Source organism: Dermacentor variabilis, chromosome 1 (genome assembly GCF_050947875.1).
Source record: "Dermacentor variabilis isolate Ectoservices chromosome 1, ASM5094787v1, whole genome shotgun sequence".
NCBI classification, from domain to species: domain Eukaryota; kingdom Metazoa; phylum Arthropoda; class Arachnida; order Ixodida; family Ixodidae; genus Dermacentor; species Dermacentor variabilis.
The window spans coordinates 2482711-2498180 of record NC_134568.1 but is presented as its reverse complement, the minus strand read 5'-3'; the positions used below and the strand labels follow the sequence as shown (position 1 = coordinate 2498180).

The 15470-nt window shown below is 44.2% G+C and overlaps 1 protein-coding gene across 1 annotated transcript in view; it reads right to left on the bottom strand.

The window, feature by feature from the left end:
- Positions 1 to 5429: 5429 nt before the first annotated feature.
- LOC142574883 (uncharacterized) overlaps positions 5430 to 15470 on the bottom strand; it is a 31178-nt gene continuing 21137 nt past the window's right edge. The window contains exon 6 of the mRNA XM_075683883.1: positions 5430 to 6047. Coding sequence (XP_075539998.1) covers positions 6035 to 6047 — 13 coding nt within the window. The 3' untranslated portion in view covers positions 5430 to 6034. The remainder of the gene's footprint in view (positions 6048 to 15470) is intronic.

Below are 15470 nucleotides of genomic sequence, written 5' to 3'. Positions count from 1 at the left end.
GCACGTAAATGTCGTAGTCGAGTACTGATTAGAATATTACGCCAATGAACGCCGCGAAAACAGGGTTCCAAATATCAAACTAAACGCCTGTTCGAGCATCTTCGCATTGTCGCCGATCTCCGCATCAATCCGCTGACGTCGATTATTTATTCTGCTCGCCAGTGAGCAAACGGTGTCACATTGGTTGGTGGACACTTTTCAAAAGCCCCAAGTGAATGTGAACCTCGCTGCAAGAGAAACGCTTCTTCCTGGATGGTCAAGAAAAATCCCAAGTGCGGCCCTGTGACTTTGTCTGCAGCGCGAGGCTGTAGTAGTGGCCCTTTGGTGCTCTCGCGTATCCCTGCGCAATGGGTTGCCAGCTGCAGCACGTTAATCTCTTCGTACATTGGTCCAAGACCGCTCAGAAGTCTGTGCCCTTATACGGCTGGAAGCTGCGCATTTTCAATGTACGCGTTCGCCTAAAAATGTGAAGATTTTGCGCGTGGATGCTGTGGCTATAGATTACCTTGAAAAAGGTTTCGCAAGTTTGAATAACGACGTTCTTAGCTCTGGCATGATATGAAGGGCATGTGCATTAATTCTATTGACAATTTTGTGGCCCCCAAGCATAGAGCCAGAACCTTGGGTGAATATGGAGACAATATATTCATTGAAAACGGAAAGCGAAGCGTCTGATGAAAGAAAGGGCCACCATCCCTGAACTTCAATGACGTTTTTCCCGCGCTTTCAGTGTTACTATTTGGCAACACCGTTACTAACTATATCGCAGATGATCTTATGAGATTTTAGAGAACGCAAAGAAACCTTAAATTAAATATTGCGTCATGATATGTCGATGGTTTGTCCCCGAGCATTACCATAGCTTTATAATAATCACCTATTCAAAGTGTTTTCTCACCATATACATATGTCCAGGAAAAGAAAAGTTGGGTCATTACTTTTCAATATTCACATTATATTTCATCAGGACGTACTACATAGTTAAGGTTGAATTTGAAGTCGTTGCGTAGACCCGGCCGGTAGTTTCTCGTGAAGAATTTCGGAATTCCAGAGACCGACAATGGCCCCTGTCCTTCAGTAGCGCACATCAAAATACAATTAGACCTCGAAATCGGTAAAATCGCTAGTTTGCTTCGTTATAACAAAATTTCGTTGCATTGAAACTAGACTTTTATGCAATTAAGTGCAGTCGCTGATGGTCTTTTTTTTAGCGCAACGGGCAGAAAAATTTTCAAAAACATTGGGCAATCAGGAAAAGCAAATTTCAAGTAGAAAAAGTTCAATATTCTTAATTTGAGAGCGGGTGACGAAATATACGGTTTCATGCCACGTCGACTATGCAAAGCAAAGCGAGCCGCAATTTCGCATCAACTCTGTCCACGCGGCTGATAGTGTCGTCCACAGTGGGTAGACGCTATCACGAAAGGCAGCGGGAGCAGCGAGCGAATGCTTCGTCTCGTCTGCCTCTGGCTGCAACGCGTCTCCCGAGATTCGAGATTACGCAATATCTACTGCTAAACGCGCGGCAAGACAGCACACACGATACCACGCCATCACGGCAAGCCCAACTTTTGCACACGCGGCAGATTACCTCTCAAACATGGCACGCTGGTTGCGCATGCGCTCAGCTGCAGTGACAGCCATGCACAGCTACGGTCGCGCTCGAAAAGGAGACCGATGTATACACTAACAGGATTCTGACAGACATTATCTCAGCTTTCTATTTTATTGCTCTTGATGATCATATTGGCAGGGCAGTACTTTCCAATATACCAGCATTAAAGACTTTTATGAATACCCATTCTACTGCCTAGTTGTCACCCTTGTCTCGTGGTTGAGAAAATCACAACAATCTAAAGACTGGTACTGCGTGGCATACTGACTGCGCGAACTAAATGAAGCTAAGAATTAAAATAATAACACAACGGAGAGCTTTAGGCAAAAGGCCCTCGCTGTGTGACGATGGGACTGATCATGCTAGTCATGATTAATCTTTTTTTTTATTTCTACATGGGAGAAATTATCTTTTTAGGCTTATTTAGGTAACTTTTGATTACTTACCTAGAATACAACGGCTCAACGCAAAAGTTGTGGATTCTTTCGTGAAATTACCGATAGGAGCATTTGAAACAACGTAGGTCCTTTGTGGTCCTTTTTTTTCGGACAAGAAGAAACTCTGCAAAACTAAAGAAGGTTCCAAGACACAACGCATGCGCGAGCCGGGGATGGCAGCGCTCTCAATCATAAGCCTGCTCTAATAATTGCATAGCTTATCGCAGGCATGGGTAATGAACGCAACTTCTGCGATGCAAGACGCACGATGCTATCCGATGCAAGATTTTTTTTAATTATATGAAGCATTTTAATTATGGGAATTCTTTTTTCTTATGTATGACAAGTAGCTGGAATATAATAATCACATTACAGGGTAGCTTTGCCTGTCCGTACATTTATTACTTAGCAGGGGCGGCGTCCCACTGAAGTTCTCAGGTATGCATTACTACTGCGGCCGTGAAATTATGAATCGCAATTTTATGCATCCGGCCATCTCGTGTTTCTGTCCACTCGTGGCCAACGTGCGTATTATCGAGAGCTTCGCTGGGCTCGGGCCGCGCGGAAGTTGGAAGAAAAGGACACGCAAGTTTCAGGACTGAATATGTGTGCAGGTACCAATATCGGAAGAGCTGCAACGCGTCTCCTATGTGCGGTGGTGGACAGAGTGTCCTGCTTTTCACGCGAAATTCCTTGATTCCCAGTCCAACTCCGTGCATTTCCTCGGTGACCGGCGTTGTGGTTTCGGCACGAAATTTTAAACAAAATTTAGCTTTGACCTTCATTTTGTTTTCTAAAAATCAACATATTATACGAGATTAGCGGCAAACAATAATTTACCTGTTTAAACTGATATGCTGTTTTGCTTTCGTGTTCCCTTACGACACCGCACAATATGGATAATCTGCGTTGGTCCTGTAACTGTACGTGCAGCATCAGCTTCCATTACGTACAATAATACAACATATCTCATAAAGTTAAAATAAGCAGCTGCAAATTTATACCTCTATACACATGAGTGGAAATAGGTTGGCACTGATTCTTGGTTGCTACATCATTTAATCTCCACAAAACAGCGCTGCACTTTCTCCTTGATTACCCTTCATGATTTAGAACACGGTGTGAAGTATCAATAAGCTAGCTTTATCATTTATCCCAACTGCTGCAAACAGCTGCAACGAGCTGTATAAACTCAAGCAAATGATTTTGATGGGCTTTTGCGCTAGACATACTATCAACAAAATGTAGCACAAAAAATACGTTCACGTGAATGAGTACGAAGGAAAAGTGCGAACTCGTACCGTTTCATTTACCGGCAAAGGCCATTAAATAAGTAGGAAATACAAGACATAGTTTGTGAACATTAAATTTACAATGCCTCATAAATGGCAGCCGACATGGAGTATACAAACAAGTATGATCTCAAGAAAAATGTGCGACATTTACGGTTCACAGCTCATGACTAAAATAATCGCAAATTGAAAAGGAACACAAATTATGGTTTGACATAAAAGTAACCTCACAAAGAATATATTTCCACTCATTGGGTTTGTTCTGAATAAAGGAGTAAAAACGAAAGCTTAGTGGCAACAGGTAGTCTTCTGTGTCAGGGTATGAGGTCGAGGCTCACGCCCCTGCGAGCCTACAGCGCCAGAGCACACTCCATGTGTTCTCAAACGCGCTCAGCCACCCTAAGCTATACATATACCGCATTGACAAAAACCTGGGGAAGCAGACAAAGGAAAAAAATTGCAGATCGCAACACACAGGTTTAAACTTTAGTGGCTTAAATGTTCACAACTGACCATAGTGAGGGAGCCCCTGACTATAGCCAACTATACCTATTTTGAAGGGTACTAACAGCCGATGCAGAACTCGTGTAACAGCAAAATTCGCCTTCTGATTTCATGGCGCCGCAAAGCGGCGTCGGGCTCGTCATTGCGGGTACGAATCGCGTTGTAGGATATCTTTTTTAAGGTTGAAACATTATTCGTTTTTGTAGTTTGATTTCGGCCGCCCCTGATCATTTGTCCTATGCTTCACCAGCACGCCTTACACGGAAGGCTCCTTCCAAGGGGAGCGAAGCGACCCGTTGCGTTTACCCCAGGTGGAGGGCAGTGAGGGCCTTAGGTTGATGCCACTTTAGCTACCTCAGACCATTGAATAATGATACGTTGTTACGTTCTTACTGTGTTCGCCAGCGAGACGCCCCCTACCAGTGACTAGCAAAACTCTGTCCAAATCCCACTGGCGATGCGTAGTGAGCGCCTAAACGTTATTCGTGCAATGGCGGTACGAGAAAGTGTTGTTTATTTGTTTATATTATTATTTTTGTTTCTTTAGACATGAAATTAAAGGTGCTGTTGACAAAGCATTTGACGGTTTCTTTTATCCCATGCAGCGCTTAACCTCACGCAATGTTTACAAGGCGACGCTGAGGTCGCAACTGTATTCCGGTGCCATGTATATGTTCATGCAGTACACATTGTTCTTAATTAAGTTACGCCAGAATCCAATTGCCAAATCGGGGGTGGATACTACGCAGCAACTTCACGAGGGCGACGGAGGTGTACGGTCATATATGCCGAGAGAATAATGGTGGTGAGAGATGGACGTACAGAGGTGTGCGACGGGCATTTCAACGCATTTAAGGATGTCCGCTGCTCGTATGCCCCGTCCGCAGTGACGCCGTGGCTATGTCGTTCCACTGATGAGCTCGAGGTTGCGAGTGCAAAGACGGCCGCATTTCGATGGGAACAAGATGCCGACACGCTCGTGTCGGCGCACGTAAAAGAAGGCCACGTGGTTAATCTCTCTGAAAAAATGCGCGATAGCCGTTTACTGACATAGGCACAACTCACGAAGGGGCAGGCGCTTTATAACTTCATCAACGTCGGACGTTCATCCATTGATGAAAGTGCGGCGACAGGCAAGTGCCGACATTAAAGATGAACAGCACGAGGTCGTTGTCATGCTTATAGCGCCACAGTAGAAGGCACGGGGTAAGAGAAACACTGGCTCGAGCGCGAAGTTTCACTTGTGTGGTCAATATTAGAATTTGCAACAGGGCCCTTCAGAAAATTTCCATCAGCCACATGTCACGAATTGCGCCACATCCTAATAATTAGAAGGTGAATCTTCTCCCTCCACTTATTTTGCACTTTTCGGCTCACATGTTTTTTTGTAGAAGTTCTCGTGCTTACCAACTAAACATTTGTGGTATTTATTGCCTCTCTCACCGGACAATGTTTCTCCAGAAGACGAATCAATGACGCTGAACGGACTAAAAGTTGCCAACTTTGCTTAAGGCTGCCTACAATACAGCTCCTACTGTCTAGTAGCAGATCTGATGTCACTACAAATCATCACCGACTTTATTTTCTATAATTAGTACATGAAACTTTAATGATTATGAAAACAAAGAACGCAAATTATAAGTAAATTCCCTGTCCCACCATCACTTTGCCACGCGACCCGAACCTGCCTCATTAAGCTGCGATGCACGTTACATAAAACACACGCATTCAATTGTTCAAGTACAGGGCAGTTTTCTTCACGCCATCGTCGGTGGCAGCCCCTCGAAAGCACAGTGGTGACCCGTTGACGACACCAAGGCAGTTTAACTTCCAGTCTAATTCTGCCTGTTCCCATCGATGACCAGTTGGCACCGGGCTCGGCACTGCCCAACTTGGCCGTGTGGTCGTGCCTCCCTGTCCAGCAGTTGCGCCAATCAGCGACGTAGCGGATGCTCCAGCCTGTCGCGACGAGGAGCGACACGAATAAGGACGACGTGTCACGGACGACGAACGCACTTGCACGCATGCGTGGCAGTGGTAGCCCGGGATACAAGGCAGAGCATCCTACAGCAGCTGTGGTCTGCTGGCAGGCTGTGGCGTTGACGATCGCTGGGCGCAGGTCGATTTCGGGCGCATCCTCCCGGGATATGCTTGTGGAAGGCAACTGCGAGCAGTGGCAATGACGTTCAAGGGGCATCTCTGACGGCAAATGAAACACAAAGGGGGAACGACTGTAATACTAGAATGTAAAAGAGTTGAATAGTCACGCAGAATATCGTTCATGCTGCATAAATCAACAGCTACGACGCGGATAATTTCGCTCACTTGTTGATACGACAAGATTCCAATACCGAAACACTGTAAGCAGAACAATATGGAGAACAATGGTTATGAAAAAACATGTTATTTCAGACGCGTTAGCGTATGCGTCCGTACTGCAAGCATGAGCGAGCATAAAATAGTACTTAAAGCATGCGATATATATATATATATATATATATATATATGCATTTTTATGCGACGTCAATTACTTGACTACAGCGTATGAAGCCGCACGGTGATGACAGTAGCACCCCGAAATTTCAGCCCTTTGTAAGAAAACGAGAAGCAGTTGTCACTCCACAATAGATGGGCAGGGCGTACGCCAAGGTCAGTGTCTACTGCCACAGTATAACAGGTTTACATTCCTATGCTGACTATTCGTACCTTGAAGGTAATAATGCTGTGGCTTTCAAGATTGATCGCATGGCGACGAGATCAAGGCACGCGAAACATCGACTGCTGAATATTTGATCGCTCATACTTGACCAAAAGAGCGCTAAAAATAAATCAGAGGACACAAATAAGTCTGAGGCACGCAAGAAAATGCAAAAATAGAAAACCATGGATAACAGCAGAAATAATTCTTCAAATTAAATTTAAAGTCAAGTTATTTACGCAGTTCATTAAATCTCGAGTCCCTGCAAAATTAGACGCATATAAAAAATACTGTAATCAGTTAAACCGAAAACTGAAGAGGGCGGAATTGGAATACTTTAGCAATCTTTTTGACCCTGCTTCGAGAAACCGTGCCCGAGACTAATGGGACCAATTAAATCGCTTGCTTAACTTCCGGTCACGCCATCCTATTGCTTCTATTGAAAAAGAAGGCAAAGTTCTGTGCGGAAAGGAACTTTCCAACCAGTTTAATAGGTTTTTCATCAATGTTACAAAATCCCTCTGTGTCGCACCAGGTGTCCCTGTCGGCTATGCCTGTGCGGCACCAAGCTTTCACGAAACCTTATTTATGTTTCGAACTACTGAATCAGAAATAATATTAGTGTTTCCCAACCTCCGGTCGAGTAAATCTAAGGATAAATATGATTTTCAAATCTAACCATTTAAATTTGTTATAGACTCATTAGCCCCGACACCAGCATACATTTATAACATTTGTTTAAGTACCGACGTCTTCCTAAAACAAATGCAAATCGCAAAGTTTGTGTCCACACGTAAAAGTGGTTCTGTTTCTGACTTTTCCAATTACCGACCAATACCGGTTCTCCCAGTACTGTTTAAAGCATTAGAGAAAAATTATTGCCGGTTGACTAAGTTTCTAAGTAAGCCATACTGTTCTTTCTGACTACCAGTTTGGATTTAGAAAACAGAGATCGACTGAGATGGCAGTGACTAAACAAAAATAAATTATAATTCCCGCCTTTGAAGAAAAGCTTCATGTTATCGGGATATACATAGACTTATCCAAAGCATTTGATCTAATTGACCACTTTCTATTATCTCAGAAACTCAGTCACTATGGCATTACGGGCATCAGTCTTGCTTTAATACAGTCTTACCTAATGTACCGTAAACAAATGGTGTGTTTAAATGAAGCCTCATCATATGTTGAGCCAATGTTATCTGCTGTACCAAAGGGATGAATTTTAGGGCGTTTGTTGTTTGTAGTGTATATAAATGACATTTTTCATACCCCCTTTCCGGTTGATCTCGTAGCTTACGCTAGTGATATTATAATGCTTGCCACGGGAAACACACTAGCTGAGTTATCCCTCCGTGGCAACCAATTTTGGAACATTTGCATCGCTGGTGTAATGAAAATTGTCTTAAAGTTAATACGAACAAAACAAGGGCTATGATATACAGGGCAAAAAATAAAGTAGTAAGTTGTGATATCGAACTATTATTAGGTAATGACAAGATTGATATTGTACCCAGTATAAAATCTCTTGGTGTCGTATTCTCTGAGACACTCAATTGGGACCTACAAATGAAAATATTCGTGCTAAAAAGAACAGGTTAAATTGCGTGTTATGTAAACTCAGGTTAACCCCTCCCTCACAGGTTAAACTCATCATTTATAATTCATTTATTGCGTCAGCGATTGCTTATTGTCACACAGTTGCGGGTACGACGACACAGCGCAATTAACAGCGCCTTCTTATTGCACAACAGCGTGTGATGAGACTGATAGCTAATTTACCGTGGAATGCTGACCCCAGAGAATATTTCAGGCAGTTCAGTATTTTAAGAATAACTAACTTGTATATGTTCAAACTGCTTTGCCTTTACAAAACTGATATAGCAACGAACAATAACCTTATGCTAACAATGTTTCAGCTATAGTACTTCATGAACCTACATATGATGTACGCCACTCTATATCACGGACCCTACCGTTAAGTTGCAGCAAATACCGCACACAATCTTTATCGTACAATCTGCCTAGGTACCCAAATGTTCTCGAAGATAATCGTTTTTCTCTTAGGTTGCTTTCTACACTAACCTTCATGGAATTGATAGATCTTTTCGAGCCTTCTACCGAAGGGCTCACCTGTGTAACTGTTGGGGGACTTGAATAATTTCTATTTATTTGTATTTTTGTCTACGTTGGCGTTAGAATTGTGTAATGGGAATTGGCGAAGAAATTGTGTAATTGCGTTAATTGTGCAAAATCATGACAATGTAACAGATTACGTGTAAAATTACAATTATGCAATAGATTATGGGTATTGTGATTTTGAATTCTGTTTTTGTGTATACTTTGCAAACTGTCGCATTGCCTTTGTTTCCCACCACACTGCTGCTCTGTGGGGCGTAGGGGGACCTCAAGCTGCATTCGGCAGCTTTTTCCCTTCCGTCCTCTCTCATTTCTGTACTTTGTTTCGAGAGAAATAAACCTATCTATAAATAAGCACTTCTTATGAGCTGTGACATTAATGTTCACTTGAGCGCCGCTGTGTGGTCCTTCGAGACGCGCTCGCGTGCAAGCGAGCGCGTTGAGACTTGGCCACCGCCTCCTAGATAGCACAAGGCTGGTGCACTTCGATCTCTGACGCCATGCTGCCTTACCCGACTACCATAGAATCTAATGGGGATGCATCCGAGTCAGTCACGGTGATTTTGACGTCACTGCTTTCGTCAGCCAGGCTTGGAAATGGAAATTTGAGTCCAATTAGCATGCTGGCATAAAGCAGAGTGCGCTGCTCTGCATTCTAAGAGGCGCCGATTGAACTCAGTGGGTAAGAAAGTCTGCTTCTGAGCGTATGGTCGCAGGTTCTAAACTCACTACCGACAACCCTTGTTCTTCCAAATTTATTCAGTTATTCACCCCGAGAGCTGTATAGCTCTCTCTTCCAATGTGTCTCTCGTGTGCTCAGGCAAATCTCGGGAGGCGTGCGCCGCTGGATTCCTTAAGCAGCACCAGCAGATGGCGATCGCCTCCGTGCATCCGCGCAGTCTTTGCTCAGTGTATTAAAATGTGCAGAGAAGAAATCAGGCTGCCATATGTGACTCTTTTAGACATTACCGGAGCGTACGACAATGTACACCGCTACCTATTGTGGGATATTGTGGAAGTGGAAGGCATAGGCAACGACTGTATGCAGGCGTTCAATGAGATGTTGACCTTGAAAATACAGTTTGCGTTGAAAGGAAAAGAATGAGGAGCGAGGAGCAAGCTGGTATCAACAAGGCACTGAAACAGGGATGCTTTCCATCCCCGCTGTTCTTTATGATGTACATGGTAAGGATGGAAAGGGTGCAAGAGGGAAGCAATATCGGGTTTAATCTCTCATACAAACAGACGGGCACCATAGTAGAGCAGCAGCCACCAGTATTGTATTATGCGGACGCAATTGTGTTGCTTGCCAACCAGCAAAGTGATATGCAGCATCAGTGGACACGAAGGCGAGAATTTAGGCCTCAAATCTAGGGGCAAAAAAATCAGGTGTTATGGTGTGCAATGCAAACAGTGAACAGACAGTGTAAATACAGGACCAGGAAATACCTCGCGTAAAAGAATATAAATATCTTGGTATATGTATAAACGAAGGCAACAGATATATGGAAAAACAGGAAAAAACAATAACAGTAAAGGGGAAGAGAAATGCAGCCATAATGAAGCGCAGAGCGCTATGTGATACAATAGGTACGAGGTGCTCCGGGGTATGTGGGAAAGTGTAATGGTTCCACGACTTACTTTTGGAAATGCGGTTGTTTGCTTGAAATCACGGATACAATAAGGACTCGATGGCAACGAAAGGTCAGTCGGACGCCTCGCATTGGGCGCTCACGGGAAGACTAGAAATGAAGCTGTGCGGGGTGATACGGGCTGGGCAAGCTTTGAAGTGAGGGAACCTCGCAGTAAAATTGAGTATGAAGAATGATTGAGGAATATGGAAGAAAGTAAATGGGCTGGGAGAGTGTTCAGATATTTGTACAGGAAAAGCATCGATTCATAGTGAAGGAAAAGAATTAGGAAGCTTACCAGCAAGTATGCGGCCTGTAGAGTGAGCAAGATGGCAACAAAGAGCTGCAAGCGGAAAGCCAGAGAGGCTCATATAATCTCATCGGTAGAAACAATGAAAATGAAATCTGCTATGAGTGACTACTTAAGAGGAAAAAACTAAATCAGGAAAGAAACAATTGATGGTTACTCAAAAGGAAGCTGTTTACTTTTCGAGCGAGATCAGAATGCCTTAGAACACGCAATTATAAAGCGAGATACAACAAGGAAGAAGAAGCACGTGCTTGGATAAACGATGAACCATGTTTTATTAGAATGTGAAGATACCTGCGCAGTGGTCGATTTAGGTAACTCTAGCCTCCTTGTAGCCTTTGGGTTCAGCTAGAGCAAGGGGAAAGGGAACATGTGCACAACAGAGATTAGTAACAGGTGATTGTATGATTGGTGGAAGAAGGGAAACGACAAACAACGCTGGCCTACAAAAAGAAAGTTCACAATAGGGAGTTAGAAAGTTTGGTGGTGGGAAGCCTTCCTGTGTGCGCCTTTTTTTCTTTTTTTTTAGGACAAGTAGGAAATTAGGCATTATGTTAAGAAGAACTTGGTGGTGCAACCCACCGCCCCGTTCCAAAGGGGATGCTCAAAGCATCCATCTGCGGCAGCGGCTCCCGTGCGAGGGTAATTAGGAAATATAACCCGAAATGCTCTCTTTCGCGCATAGCTTTCTCCGCGAACGTTTCGCGGAAACGTTTACCGTTGTATGAGCTGCAGTTGCTGGGAAGCGGCATACGAAGCGGGCAGTGACGTAACTAAACTTTCATACGTAAAGGAAGAACCCGCGTATCAACTAATTTGTGTTCTGACATTAGTACGGGAAGGCCAGGTACAGTGGGGAGTCCTGAAAAGCAGCGTACTTAACAGGTGCGGTGAAAGTGTGGTCAAGTACATTTCTGTTCTCTCTAGTCCACTTTTTGTAGGGCGCAAGAAGTAGCCACGCAAGCCAGGTCGCGGGCCATTGAAACGACTTCGGCTAATAATCAGGTAAACTGCATGTGAATAATTTCAACCTGCGTCACAATAGGTAGCCGCAACGGGTAGCGATAACCGAGATGAAGTTAGGACGCAGGCGAGAGCTTTCGCAGACGAGCAACGCGCGGATAACACAGGCTTCCGAAAGCGAGAGCGACAGTGACGTGAAATGGCGGCGATGCCCCGTCCCCTCACGCGACACCTGGTGCACCAACCAGTGGGAATTCGGGTGCCGTTTCGCTATTACAGGCGCCGGTTTTTTTCGCGCAATGTGCGTTTTTATGCTTTCGTAGCAGAAGGCCATGAGAAAGAAAGAAAGGCACACACACACACACACACACACACACACACACACACACACACACACACACACTTAGAACGACAGAAAGCTGAGCTAGTTGGTAAGGATTGATTATGCCAAAAAAGAAGTGAGGCGTGCAGACAGGACACAAGAGTAGAGAAGTGGACAACACGAACGCCGACGTTCGTGTTGTCGTTCGGCGTTCTTGTTGTCCACTTCTCTACTCTTGTGTCCCGTCTGCACGCCTCACTTCTTTTTTGCATAACATACATACATACATACATACATACATACATACATACATACATACATACATACATACATACATACATACATACATACATACATACATACATACATACATACATACATACATACATACATACATACATACATACAGGGTGTCCCAGCTAACTTGGACCGAGATTTTAAAAATACCCAAGAGCTCTAGAGAAATCGTAGTGGCTGCATAGTAGCCGTAGTCGTAGTACTTACGGCCAGCATTTTTTCATCACGAAGTATTAATTAATTACTTTTAATTAGCGAACTTTTTAATTATTGCTTGAATCGGAAACATATCACTTACAAAGTTGTAGGGCACCTTAAGGAACCTCGGGCGCTAATGCGGGCGCAAGAAAAAAAAAGAACCAGAAAGCTCGCATTCGCTCACAGCGTTTGCCGCAAACGTTTCCCGGTAAAGGTTACGGTTGCATAAGCTAGAGTTGCCGGGAGGCAGCAACTGCAGCGTACGGAGCATACGTGAATACATGTGCACTTTCGTATGTAAAAGAAAAGCCCGCCTACGAACTGATTTGTTTTGTGATAGGGCTAGTGAACACCACGTACAGTGACAACTACCGAAGAGCAGCGTACTTAACGAGGCGCGCAGAAAGTCTGGTTAAGTGCATCCCTATTCTCTCTGGCCCACTCTATAGGGCTGCACGAAGTAGCGGCGCAAGCCAAGTCTCAAGCAGTTAAACGCCTTAGGCTAATAATTCGGTAAGGTGCATGTGATTGTCGCCGTGTGAATAATTTCAAGCCATGTCGCAATAAATTATCGTTCTAGTTGTGACTTACAGCTTCGCTCTCCAACCACTTGCACATCGTGCATTGGGGAGCAATATTTTTGAAGACCATTAATTTTTCGGTGGGTACATTTTTTTTTCGCTTTCTACATCTGTCACCCTCAAACAAGCCCCATAGCAGTTATTGGTGCAGCTGGCGCTTTATCTGGTGCTCCCCGCCCGCGACCGCGCCGCGCCTCGGTGTTGATAAAGAAAGAGTGCCGGAAACTGGTGGTTGACGCGTCGTGGAAAGACTGCGCACGCTAACGTCGTTGGAGACTCTTTGAGGGCGCTGCACTTTGATGCGGCCGGACCGTCAGCTACGTGATGTTTTTACAGCGAAAGCTATGCATGACTAACCTTCCGTAGTTGTTTCGGCGTCCGGCAACAGAAACGGAATTAGCGATTTCTAACAAACCCATACATAATGGGTTTCATTGTTTGCTTTGTGTGCGATCACGTACGGGTGCAGTGCGACGGCGCATATTACAAAATGCGGAACAGATGAAACGCTCGCTGTGGAAAATAACGTAAGATCAATGTTCTCGCAGTATATAAGCAGGAGGTATCGTCACTAAAAAGAGCTGCGTTATCAATGGGACGGACATCTATAGTTCGTACACCCGAAGAACAACATGCTTACGAGGAGCGCCGGAGGGAACAGCGCGAGAATGTAAACGGCGCCGGTGCAAAGCAACCACCGACGAAGAATGCTCCCGCGATGCTGAATCAAAACGACAATCGCGAGCCCGGGCAACCATTGCACTCTGTGGCGAAAGCTGACAACAATTGAAGCTCCCAAACGAAAAGCAAAGTGCTTTCGGTGCCGTTCCATCTTCAAGGAGTGGAATGGTTGTCATTTTTTTTTTCATTTTCCGCGAGCTTTCTTTATCAGCCGGAACAAATAAACGGGCAAAAAAGTGTCTGGTTGAAAACGTTCCAGATTTATGTTTCTTTCACTTTCCTAAAATTATTCATTTACAGCAAGCCATTCACAGCAGTATTTGAAGAATAGCTAATTGCTATTAAATAATGACATCAAGAAGCAAAACTGGCAGCTACTATACTCCTCTGGGAACAACATACACTTGGTTATATTAGCACAGAACAGCTCGTCTTACTTTAAAAACGCGATGCATGATTGTTGTGACACTCTATATGCCAAAGTACAGGTGAGAGCAAAAGTGAGCATAAATGCTGATATAAAGTGGCACTGCCTACGTGCGCTTGTTCGACCACCGTCATGCATTAGGACAAAATCCCGTTGAACGGCTCTGCTATGTTAAACTAATGTTTCTATTTTTTTATTTTTTATTTTTGCTACGGCCACAGCCTCTTCACTTTGGCTCTTTTCTCTACATCCACACTAGCGAGTAAGAACGCGCGCGTCATGCCGCAGGAGGTAGAAACGGCGCAGACAAAATGGCCGAGCGGCAACATTTTCCTATATCGTGGAGCAAATTGGTCTCAGAGCCGCCGATTCTTTTTTATTTGTTTACAGATATTGTCGGTCCACATTAGGACCAAGACAGCAGTGGTAACAATACAACAACATACAGCAAGCAGTGACCGGAACAGTACAATAGAGCAATAGAGTGATACATTCCCTATTGTTCAGAATATTCGGACACAAGTGCAGAAAACTGCTCACGAGTCCTTGCATTCACTATGTCTGCAGGGAGGCAATTCCAATCACGTGCTGTCGAAAGTAAAAATGAGTATTTGTAGCAATCTGTGAAATCCATTTTCCTCAACGCGTCTACTATGTTTCGTAATATGCGCGTCTTAGATTCATTTATGTAGTGAGACTTATCAACAAGTAACCAGACCATTAATAATCAAATAAAAAAGGCTAAGCCGTTTTTCCTTACTCCTGACGTGAAGTAGGGCAGGTTCGCCCTCGCACATGGGTGGTGTGACGGCGCCTTGTCGATGGTATCGGGAATAAATAAACCTCAATGCAAGTCTTCGGACCTGCTCCAGTTCTGACACTGAATATTTCAAATATGGATACCACACTTCACATGCATATTCTAATGTCGGGCGCACAAGCACTTTGTAATCAGTCAGTTTCGCTGCCCAAGAAGCGAGTTTAGGGAAATGTTGAATAAAACCTAATCTCATGTTGGCTCTCCCTACGACTTTTTTAATATGTGGTGTCCGAGTAAGGTCAGAGTTTACTAAACTTCCGAGGTACTTGTACTCGGTTCATGAAGTGGCTCACCTTCTAGAGTGTATGTGAATGACAGAGATTCATGTTTGTGTGTGATTGTCACGCGTGCTGTCTTCACTGGGCTAAGGGACATCTGCCACGTGTCGCACCATTGGTGTACTTTGCCTAAGTAGTTATTTGAGGGCCTCTGGTCACTAATAGATTTCACTTATCTATATGTGGACCCAGTCGTCGGCGAATAGCCTCGCTGTAACTGTGGCCGATTCTTCGATTAGATCGTTAATGCATACCAGGAACAACACAGGCCCAAGAC